This window comes from Notolepis coatsorum (genome assembly GCF_963971535.1).
Source record: "Notolepis coatsorum genome assembly, chromosome: 14".
Classification (NCBI taxonomy): domain Eukaryota; kingdom Metazoa; phylum Chordata; class Actinopteri; order Aulopiformes; family Paralepididae; genus Notolepis; species Notolepis coatsorum.
In genome coordinates this window covers 13,557,441-13,568,794 of record NC_140178.1, presented here as the reverse complement: position 1 = coordinate 13,568,794, position 11,354 = coordinate 13,557,441, and the positions used below count along the sequence as shown (strand labels likewise).

The 11,354-nt window shown below is 42.3% G+C and overlaps 1 protein-coding gene across 1 annotated transcript in view; it reads left to right on the top strand.

Annotated features, from left to right (window-relative positions):
• Window positions 1–7,237: 7,237 nt before the first annotated feature.
• The window catches only part of LOC311240424 (medium-chain acyl-CoA ligase ACSF2, mitochondrial-like), a gene marked incomplete at its 5' end in the record, with an annotated part of 39,597 nt that continues 35,480 nt past the window's right edge, over window positions 7,238–11,354 (top strand). The window contains one exon of the mRNA XM_084329008.1: window positions 7,238–7,242. Within this exon, the coding sequence (XP_084185134.1) occupies window positions 7,238–7,242 (5 nt within the window). The remainder of the gene's footprint in view (window positions 7,243–11,354) is intronic.

The window sequence follows — 11,354 nt, the reverse complement described above, 5'->3', positions numbered from 1 at the left end:
GTCATTGTGTCAACAACACTACTGGCAAGCATTCCATACCACCCAATGTCCAAACAGCTGAACTCTCCCGTTAACAGGTGAGAGTGTCCACACAGCCCGCGTGAGCAGAGTCATCCTAGAGATTCGGCACAGAGAGAGCCCCCCCCCCCCCCCCCCCCCCAGGGATACTGTGACGTCGACAGAATAGTCTACAACACGATTATGTTCCTATTCTGTTCTAATGGTAACATCGTAGTGAAATATAACGATTATCTGTTCGCTTGACCAAAGAAAGCAACACTTACGACAGGAGGGTCAAGAAAGAGCCAGAATAAAATCTTTCTTTGCCCCCCCCCCAATAAGCCAATTCTGGATTCAGAGGTTACTTCTCTTGTCTACCTGTCTATATATAGACAATAAGCTGCATTTTCTCAATCAAGCCTTCGTTGCGATTGGAGGATCGAGAAAAGAGGGCGGGGCGTGAGATGGGTCAATTGGATAGGGTGTGTGTAGCTTCAAACTCAAACACTGTTGTCACACAACGAAAGAAGTCCAAATCAGTGGCGATGAAGATGCGTTCATTACCCTACTTGTGCCACATAAGAGGCCTTGACACTGTATGCCTTCTGAATGCCTTGCTAAAACAATGGAACTTGTATCCACCATTTTACGGTGCTGACGTATTATTTTTCATTTATAAGGCTTTTTTCTATTTTCTAAGAGTTTTTAATGATAAGATGAGGGAGTCCAACACTGTAACAGCGAATTAATCAATAACATTTATAGAATATCAATGCGCCTCGATCGTAATGACTGTGACACTGTTTTGTGCGTTGAATGTATTCCTTATTGTTGATGAATGCACCCCTCTGTTACCTTTGAGACACTTCATGTAATTGAAAAAGAACCGATGCAGCCTTATGTATATATACATGTTGTTTTTTTGTGTGCGTGCGGCATTTTAAAGCTAACTTATTTCTCACCATTAGATATATGGAATATTTGTTTGACGGAATATTAAATATTTTCTATGAAAGTACGTGTTGACAGTAGTTTTTGTGAACGGGATAGTACTTTACTTTCTGTGTTGTCTCAGAGCTTTAATGCCACCTTGTGGCTGTTGTGATGGAGCCCAACGCTTCACCCATGGAAAGAAACAGCCCCTTTCACAGTTTATATGTTGTCGAATATATTTTGGCTTGACCATGATAATATAACCTAAACCTAATATAGAAGATTATCTTGTTAAAGGTGCTGTAAGTGGTATTTGTTTGTTAAAATAAGTGGTCTATGTGTTAAAATAATAGCTCTACTAAAAGCCATCACTGATTGAGATTGTCTGGTCTGTAACCTGATGGGTCTTCTGCTCTGCAGTAAACAGAACATATATTTTCTGTTTCCACTTGATCCAATCAGGAGATAGAACAAAAAAATTGTCAGACAAAGATAAAAACGAGTTTTAAGCTAAAGAAAACAAGTACACAAATTTGGCTTGGCAAGGTTTCTTGAAATAAGTAAAGATAACTAGGGTTCGCCCTCCTGATTGGATAAAGTGAGAACAGGATACCAGAACATGTATTTTGTGTTTACTGCAGAGCAGGAGGGACTGGGAGACCCATGTTACTGTCCACACACTCTATATCAGTGATGACTGTTTACTGCAGAGCAGGAGGGACTGGGAGACCCATGTTACTGACCAGACACTCTATATCAGTGATGGCTGTTTACTGCAGAGCAGGAGGGACTGGGAGACCCATGTTACTGACCAGACACTCTATATCAGTGATGGCTGTTTACTGCAGAGCAGGAGGGACTGGGAGACCCATGTTACTGTCCAAACACTCTAAATCAGTGATGGCTGTTTACTGCAGAGCAGGAGGGACTGGGAGACCCATGTTACTGTCCAAACACTCTAAATCAGTGATGGCTGTTTACTGCAGAGCAGGAGGGACTGGGAGACCCATGTTACTGTCCAAACACTCTAAATCAGTGATGGCTGTTTACTGCAGAGCAGGAGGGACTGGGAGACCCATGTTACTGTCCAAACACTCTAAATCAGTGGTGGCTGTAGAGCTGTTTTTAACAAAAGAAAACCACTTACAGCTCCTTTCAAATTAAGCCTACTGTAAGCCTAATAATACCATTCCCCATTAGCCAACTCAGAGACGCACAGAATCACTGTACATTAGAAGACCTTCATTAAACCTGGGGAATTCACAAGTCAAGTGTTCCTTTATTAATCCCCTTGGGAAAAGTCAGGCATCACAGCAGCATGGGGAGGGGGGAGGGGAGGTACAGGCAGGACAAATTTAACAATAATAATAATAATAATAATAATAATAATAATAATAATAATAATAATAATAATAATAATAATTATACATATATATATTATAAATAATATTTAATTTCAAACATTTATTTTAAACTAGTAAGACACTGAAGTTACCATCATTTACAGTGACGACAAGCGTACAAAACAAGACACAGTTTATCAGCAATGTCACACATATAGACACAATAAATAAGAATAAACAATAAAAAGATCAGCCAAGACGGTTACAAGTCGACACACGGTGGTCGGAGATCATACTTTTAAATGCAGCAAAAGAAGGAAGAACCTTCAGCTTCAGAGTCAGTCGGAGGGCGTTCCAGGAGTTGGAAGCATCAAAGGAAAGAGCAGTTTTTCCTAGTTCAGAGCAAACTGGAGGAACTCTAATATCATATAAAATTGAATAGAATAAACACAATAATAATAATAGAATGTCAGTGTTGGGGGCGTAGTTTCACTACATGTAATTCAACTAGTAGTTTAAATACATTATGCAGTAGCTTGCACGTCAATTCTAATTCACAGTGATTTTAGTCATTAATTGCCTTTTCCACATTTTGAGGTGTACGTAACTACTGGAACTACAAGGTGCGTAGGTGCTCTTTAAGAGCGGTTTTGAATGTGGGTAGGGATTCACATTCCTTTACAGCTTTGGGTAGGGCGTTCCACATTATGATCATGGAGGAGCCCAACAAAGAAACAGCCCCTTTCACAGTTTATATGTGTCGAATATATTTTGGCTTGAAAATACTCACTTAAAGTACCTCAGAATTATACTTAAGTACTACTAAGTAAAAATACTTAGTTATTTCCCACCACCAGGGAAATGCTATAGGACCTCTAAATCCATGACTCGTGGTATTGCACAGCTGTGACTTACTTCAGTCTGACGACCCCACAGGACAGTTGGGGTCATGATAATATTAGAAAAACCAATATCCCCTCCTCACTCACCTGACATAATGGACATCAACATGTACCGTGCCAAGACAACCAATCTTGGTCCCGCTGGACAGAGGGGGGGGGTGGGGGGGGGGTAGGTGAAATCACATGCTTCAATGAAACATGCATGCATTGTTTACATTTTTTTGTATTTTATTTAACCATTATTTATTATTATTAATAATAATAATAGGGGCGCCCAAGTGGAGAACCATGTGACTCGCTGCGTCGCAAAGCGGTCGACCCGGGTTCGATTCCCGGACCCGGCGTCCTTTGCCGAATGTCTTCCCCCCGCTCTCTCTCCCGTTCTTCCTCTCTCTCTCTCTCTCTCTACCGGACTGCCCGGTAGTAAAAACAATAAAAAAATATCTACCAAAAACATAATTAAAAATAAAATTATAATAATAATAATAGACTTTATTTGTATAGCACCTTTCATAAAAGAATTGCAGCTCAAATTGCTTCACAGCAGTAAAAAAAAAAACAGGCATAGAATTAGCACAAAATTGGCAGATCAAGAGAAATGCATAAAGTGCAGACATAAAATAAAGTATACAACGAGCATAAAACAGACAGCAGCAAAATAATAGACACACTCCAGCTGCTGGCAGCAGTCCATGCCCACTGTTGTGGAGCCTGATATTCGTTGCGGTACGGGCCAGCGTGTCTCAATAAAGTGTGTGGGCACTTGCCATGGTCCATGAAATATTTGGAGTATTTAAAAAAAGAAAAAAATGCAATGTTGCTGTTGTACAGTTTAATAGCTGTAGGGATGAAAGAGCTCCAGATGCTGTATCTGTAGACCTACGTGTCTCTAATGCCAGGGTTACACGACAGGAAAACAACAACGTTGCATTTTCGAATGATTTCGTTTGCTCGTCCAAGTCGAATGGCAACAGCGTTTTAGCTGGCATTTTAGCTGACCCAGTGGTAATGCTAAAAAGGTGTTTTCGTTGTAAAAAGTCCCTTGGATCGGTGCCATTGTCATTGTCATTGCCATGCCATTGTCGAATCGAGCCATTTTCGTTGCCGTAGTCGGGCGCGGGTGCGTGCCCTAGACATGAATGTCCACGTTCACGTCACTGAGAAAAAACTATTTTAACTTAACCGTTCTGCTAGCGGTACTCGAGAAATTATGGAGTTTCTTTTCGAGGAATTTAAACGTCGCAAACTAATCTTGTTTGCCGTTTTCTCTATCTCTCCTCTCTCGTCTTTCTCTCTCTCTGTCTGCACGAGGAGCTGTGCTTTTTACACACACTCGCGACTCTGACCGACCTTTCAATCACAGTGGAGAATGTAGCTGTGACTTTGTCGCCGACCACCAAGAACCTAGGTGTAGTTCTTGACGAACTTCTCCTCACATCGCCTCAACAACCAGAACCTGCAGATTCTTCCACAGCAACGTCAGAAGGAGCCGCCCCTTCCTGACAAAAGAAGCCACCCAACTCCTCCTGCAATCAACAGTCATATCTCGCCTCGACTACTGCAATGCACTGCTATAGCTGTTTTACCGATTTACCGCCACCAAGCCACTTCAACTCATACAGAACGCAGCAGCCTGCCTGATCTAGCATCTATCTACGACTATGCTTGCACCTCATGGTACCAAAGCACCTCAAAGGCGCTAAAAACAAAATTACAAACATCTCAAAACAAACTGGTCAGACTACTGCTTGACCTTACTCCTAGAACCCACCTCACCCCTGCCCACTTTGACAACCTAGGATGGCTTAGAGTAGACGACAGAGTACAGCAACTTGCAATGGGCCTGGTCTACAAGATACACTACACGACCAAGGTACCCATGTACATGTCAAAATACTTCCCAAAGGTCAGTGAATACCACGATCACAACACCAGAGGGAGCTCCACAAATCATGTTAAACCCAGATTCGGCTCAAACAAGGGACTAAACACGTTTCGCAATTATGCCACATCAATGTGGAACGCCCTACCCAAAGCTGTAAAGGAATGTGAATCACTACCCACTTTCAAAACCACTCTCAAAGAACACCTACGGGAGACTGCAATTCGAAACTGGCCCCTGTAAATGTCCTAACCCAACCGCGTCTATGCTTTTACCAACCGGTTCGTGTTTCCGGGTTCCCGTTTTGCGCTCTGATTGGCCACTGACCTACGCTAGTACGCCCCCCTCGCTATGAGCGTAGCAGGACACTGAAATGCGTATCACAGTACTGCCTCCAGGAACAGCTGTTTCCGCGTGACTTTATGTGCGCTAAAGTTCTGGTAAGTTTAAAGTGCTTAGAAATGCCGGTAAATTCATGTTTTGAGGCACGCTTCCTGACAGGATTTTATAATATAAAATTTTAAGAAATGACACTCTCAGCTCAGCTGCGTCGGTCAGTAGTGTGAAGCACGGGCACCTCTGTATTCATGGGACTATGAATGCCAATTTCATGGGCAGCACATTTAATGAATTCATTTGAATCATCCTGTGTTGGTCCTCAACATGACACGCCGACATGACTCATCCTAGACTGAACACTGGTATATCAACCAGAGAATGCCAAGTAAAACAATTAACCAAACACGCTGCTAATCTTTTGTGATTTGTGTGTATTTGTGAGTTAAGAAAAATCTGAGGGAAGACTGTCAACTGTCAAACATCTGACCAATGAGAGAACAGTCAATCAATGATGAATTGAAGATGGGGGACCCTGATGTTGTCGGAAATTAACGTCAGACTTTAGGCTTATATCATATATAAATATATTAGTTAATTAGGAACATTGATTAAGTTAAAAGTCATTGGTAAATAGGATTACAGTACAATCAGTATCATAAACATTTGAGGACACTATGTTTCCTTTTACATTGAGAGGCTTTTAGGCCAAGGTTAGAGGGGCCCCCTTTATCTCCAGAAAGGTGGCTGGTCAGTGCGGGGTGGGCGCCTGTACATTTTTCTTGTTACATAACTATGCATCCTCGAGGACCTGGTCCGAGCTGGATCATATATGGGAAAGGACACAGGTGTCTCACTCTCACACTTGATTGGTCAGCCAGCGAAGACACCATAGGTGGACGAGTATATCAGACCATTTTAGAATAGAGGAAAGGAGAGCTCCTTGGCCACTCTGCTGCTATACTGCATTGCTGTCAACAAGCCTGTCGTGATCCATGGACCACCCGATAATTCATGTAATTATGCTTTCTGATTATTCAATAAATACAATACATGATGTTTGAACTCATTGTCCTGTGTCTAATATTCTATACCCTTTTGTCCTGATTCGAGGAGCAAACAATTCTACCCACAATGTAAACAAGACGAAAGTCTTTCTCTGGTCTGACTGCATCCCCTTAACAATTGTGTGTATTGGCTGTACTGTATTGTACCCATTCTGCAATCTGTTAATACACTTTTCAATCAATCAATCAGTCAATACATTTAAATCAATTCAGTTTGCTCGCGCATGGCGTTTGTTTACACGTTTTGGTACGCTGTTAACACAGCCGTGTGAACACAAACGAACCAAGTAGGGGCAAGTGCAACATTGTATATCAGTCCCTGAATCGGAACAAAGCAAAGAAAACGCACAGACTCTATTGAAAAAAACACTGGAATAGTCCCCCTGATACGGCCTGCTTTTCAACCAACCAGAGTGTGGTGGTTGAAGTTAAAGATTACAATCCCACCCCAGTGACCCCACCTCACCCTGGCCCCTGTGTTTAAATATCCAACACCGTTGAGCTGAGCTGGAGGTCAGCTTCGAGCCGTGCCCGTGAGTTTGTTTCACTCTCACTCAACAATCCTTGGAGGTTAGTTACCTCGGGGGCGAGCCAGTAATGTCAGCGCGTTCCTCCACCTCGCTGCTGTGGTCCTCCTGTGTTCTCCTCAGGCCCGCAGCTGTTCTCCCACCGCCGGGCAAGACACCACGGACACCCTGCGGTAACACACGCTGCTGGCCCCTGTGGTCTCGGTAGGTTGTTGTTGTTGTTGTTGTTGTTGTTGTTGTGGACACCATGCGGTAACACAGTTACCGCATGTGAGCTGTGGTGTTCCACAAGGAAGCATACTAGGACCGCTACTGTTCCTAATTTATGCAAATGACATGTCGTCAGCTTGTGACTGCAACTTGTTCCTGTTTGCGGACGACTCAGCCCTGCTGGTCTCTGACAAGAACAAGTTACAGGTTGAAAAAACCCTCAGCTCGGAACTAGGCAGAATCTGCATATGGCTCGCTGATAACAAACTATCATTACACATGGGCAAAACAGAGTCCATTCTCTTCGGTTCAAATAACAAACTCAGCAAGACCGACGGCTTCTCAGTTACAGTGGGTGACAATATTGTCACAAGGAAAGATGAAATTACCTACCTGGGGTCCATCCTAGAGGCTAATCTCTCCTGTGACAAAATGGCATCCAATGTAATAAAAAAAGTCAACCAACGAACTCGATTCTTGTACCGGATCTCCTCTCTGGTAAACAAGAACACCCTGAAGACTCTGGCAGGAGCACTCATTCAGGGGTACTACGACTATGCTTGCACCTCATGGTACCAAAGCACCTCAAAGGCGCTAAAAACAAAATTACAAACATCTCAAAACAAACTGGTCAGACTACTGCTTGACCTTACTCCTAGAACCCACCTCACCCCTGCCCACTTCGACAACCTAGGATGGCTTAGAGTAGACGACAGAGTACAACAACTTGCAATGGGCCTGGTCTACAAGATACACTACACGACCAAGGTACCCATGTACATGTCAAAATACTTCCCAAAGGTCAGTGAATACCACGATCACAACACCAGAGGGAGCTCCACAAATCATGTCAAACCCAGATTCGGCTCAAATAAGGGACTAAACACGTTTCGCAATTATGCCACATCAATGTGGAACGCCCTACCCAAAGCTGTAAAGGAATGTGGATCACTACCCACTTTCAAAACCTCTCTCAAGGGACACCTACGGGAGACTGCAATTCAACACTGGCCCCTGTAAATATCCGAACCCAATCATTCCAACCCCCTCCAATGTACAGTCATTTACCTAGTATGGTTTTGTCAATAGTTCAATGTACAATTGTGTTTGTTTGGACAGTGTCTCCTCCCCCCCCCCCCTCAATGTACAGTGTTACTTGTTTATACAGTATGCCCCCCGCCCCCCCCCCCCCCCCAACCACCTCCAATGTAAATTACCCAGTATGGTTGTCAATATCCCAATGTACCCAACCCCCCCCACCCAACCTCCAATGTACAGTTTCTACGTCAAATGTATATACTCCCTTTTCTTGACTCCTTCTGTATCACAAACAGTACTGTATTTGCAAATCTGGTATGTCATAAATGTATAGATGTAGCAGTACTGACTATCTGTATGTCATGTATGTCATATATGTCTATATGAATTGAAAATGGGGGACCCTGATGGAAACAAGACAAACGTCTTTCTCAGGTCTGCATCCCCTTAACAATTGTATGTATTGAGCCGTACTGTATTGTACCCATTCTGCAATCTGTTAAATAAAGTTTTCATTCATTCATTCACACGCTGCTGGCCCCTGTGGTCTCGGTAGGTTGTTGTTGTTGTTGTTGTTGTTGTTGTTGTTGTTGTGGACACCATGCGGTAACACACGCTGCTGGCCCCTGTGGTCTCGGTAGGTTGTTGTTGTTGTTGTTGTTGTTGTTGTTGTTGTGGACACCATGCGGTAACACACGCTGCTGGCCCCTGTGGTCTCGGTAGGTTGTTGTTGTTGTTGTTGTTGTTGTTGTTGTTGTTGTTGTTGTTGTTGTTGCGTTCGTTTCAAAACAAACACCGTGATGCACCACGTGGAATTGGGACGATTTACATTCGATTAGATTAGATTAAAATGTATTGTCATCATCATATACAGCACAAGTGCAGTACAACGAAAATAAGTTTGGTGTGTTACTGTCCAACCAGAGTGCAAATGTAACAGTAAAGTGTAATAGTAATATATACAATGTACAGTACAGTGATTAAACTGGGTATAAAATATATAAATTAGTAGCCTACTACTGAGTAATAGTGCTAAATCAGAGTTGTAGTATTAATATGTACAGTGAGTGATACAGGTATAAAGACACTTTAGTCATACTGGCCAGCAGTGTAAGAGTAGGTAAGGAATACAGATATACAGTATCTACAGATATGTAATGATTATATGGAGGTATGTACAGACATGTGTATATATACCTGTATATGGTAACAATAAATGTATACACTGATTGATTACTGAGTAATAGTGCTAATTAGGGGTGGGGGAAAATATCGATACGTAGTAGTATCGCGATACTTTGCATGGCAATACTGTATCGATACAGGGATGCCAAGTATCGATATTTAATTATTTATTAAAATGAAAAAAAATTAAATTATTATTTTTTCTTTTTGTATAAGGAAGTTGCATTGTTCATTTCAATACCTGTAATAGTACAGTAGTCCACACACATGCACATGCACACATGTGTGCATTCAGTTAAGTTGGAATATGACTGTAATACAAACAGTTCAGTTTGTCAGGTACATGCAACACAGATTACAGTGTTTACATCTGTCTGCTTGAGAAAATACCACGTTCTGCAATAAAAATGATTGAAGTGAGATGAACAGACTGAACTTTATTTGATTAGATAAAACATGTTGACAAAGTTTTACTTTGCAGTTGAAAAAAGGTAATAAATCGCAATATATCGCAATATTAATATCGCAATACTCAGCATATCGCAATATATTTAGTATCGCAATACTATCGTATCGTGACTCAAGTATCGTGATAGTATCGTATCGTGAGGCCTCTGGTGATTCCCACCCCTAGTGCTAATCAGATGTATGTACAGAGTTGTAGTATTAATATGTGATACAGGTATAAAGACACTATGGTAGTATTTGTTCCCTCATCTCTGGATGTGCTGCTTCGCCTCTGTTTATTATAATCATTACCAGTCAGTTATCTTTCACTCTGCCAGTCAGCATAAATCAAAGACTTCTTCACTAGTTTCTAACCGGGTGGCGCTCAGTCCAACTGTTGCACAGTTACAAAAATAACCAGCACTCACAGACGATATACGATAGTGATGGTTATTTCTCTAACTGCCAGTTGTTTACACACACCTGCAACTGTCACCCAGCCTTCTTCTTTTGTCTGTTCTGCTTCATGTATTACTTGCCTTGTAATTTCATTTGGTTGTTTGTTTGATGTGTGTTTGAATCATTTCCCTTACCTCTGTGATGTCTGTATCGTCTGTCTCTTTTCTATTTTATTTAATTAAATTTGTCCCCTTTCCCTGTTAGCCTTCAAGAGGCCCCTTTGTCCTCTCGCCAGGCCGTCATTTTAAATAAGAATTTGTTTTTAATTGACCCGTCTGGTTAAATAAAAGGGGCGACAGTGGCTCAGGAGGTAGAGTGGTCGCCTAGTAGTCGGATTTGATTTGATCCCGGTTTGATTCCCGCTCCTCCCGGGCAGTGTGTCGATGATGTGTCCTTGAGCAAGACACTTAACCCCTAATTGCTCCCGATGTGCAGGCTGGCGCTTTGCATGGCTGCCTCTGCTGTCGGTGTGTGAATGGGTGAATGTGAAGAACAAAATTGTAAAGCGCTTTGGATAAAAGTGTTATATAAATGCACCATTTACCATTTATAAAAAAAAATTCAATAGAGAGCTCTACAACAGTGCCTTTCTTTTCGCCCCACGTTGAAACAATGCACGCTTGTTTCACTGCCTCCCCCCCCCCCCCCCGGTCCAGCGGGACTAAGACTGGTTGTCTTGGCACGGTACATGTTGATGTCCATTATGTCAGGTTTCCTGATTTGATGCCTCCGCACGTCCTGCGACCCTGAGGGAATAGTGAGTGAGGAGGGGATATTGGTTTTATAATATTACCATGACCCCAACTGTCCTGTGGGGTCGTCAGACTGAAGTAAGTCACAGCTGTGCAATACCACGAGTCATGGATTTAGAGCTCCTAGCATTTCCCTGGTGGTGGGAAGTAACTAAGTGTATTTTTGAGGTACTTTGAGTGAGTATTTTCATTTTAGGGAACTTTACTGTACTTTTACTCCACTACATTTATCTGATCCCATCAACTAACGGCTGCAGAACTCGAGAACTATTA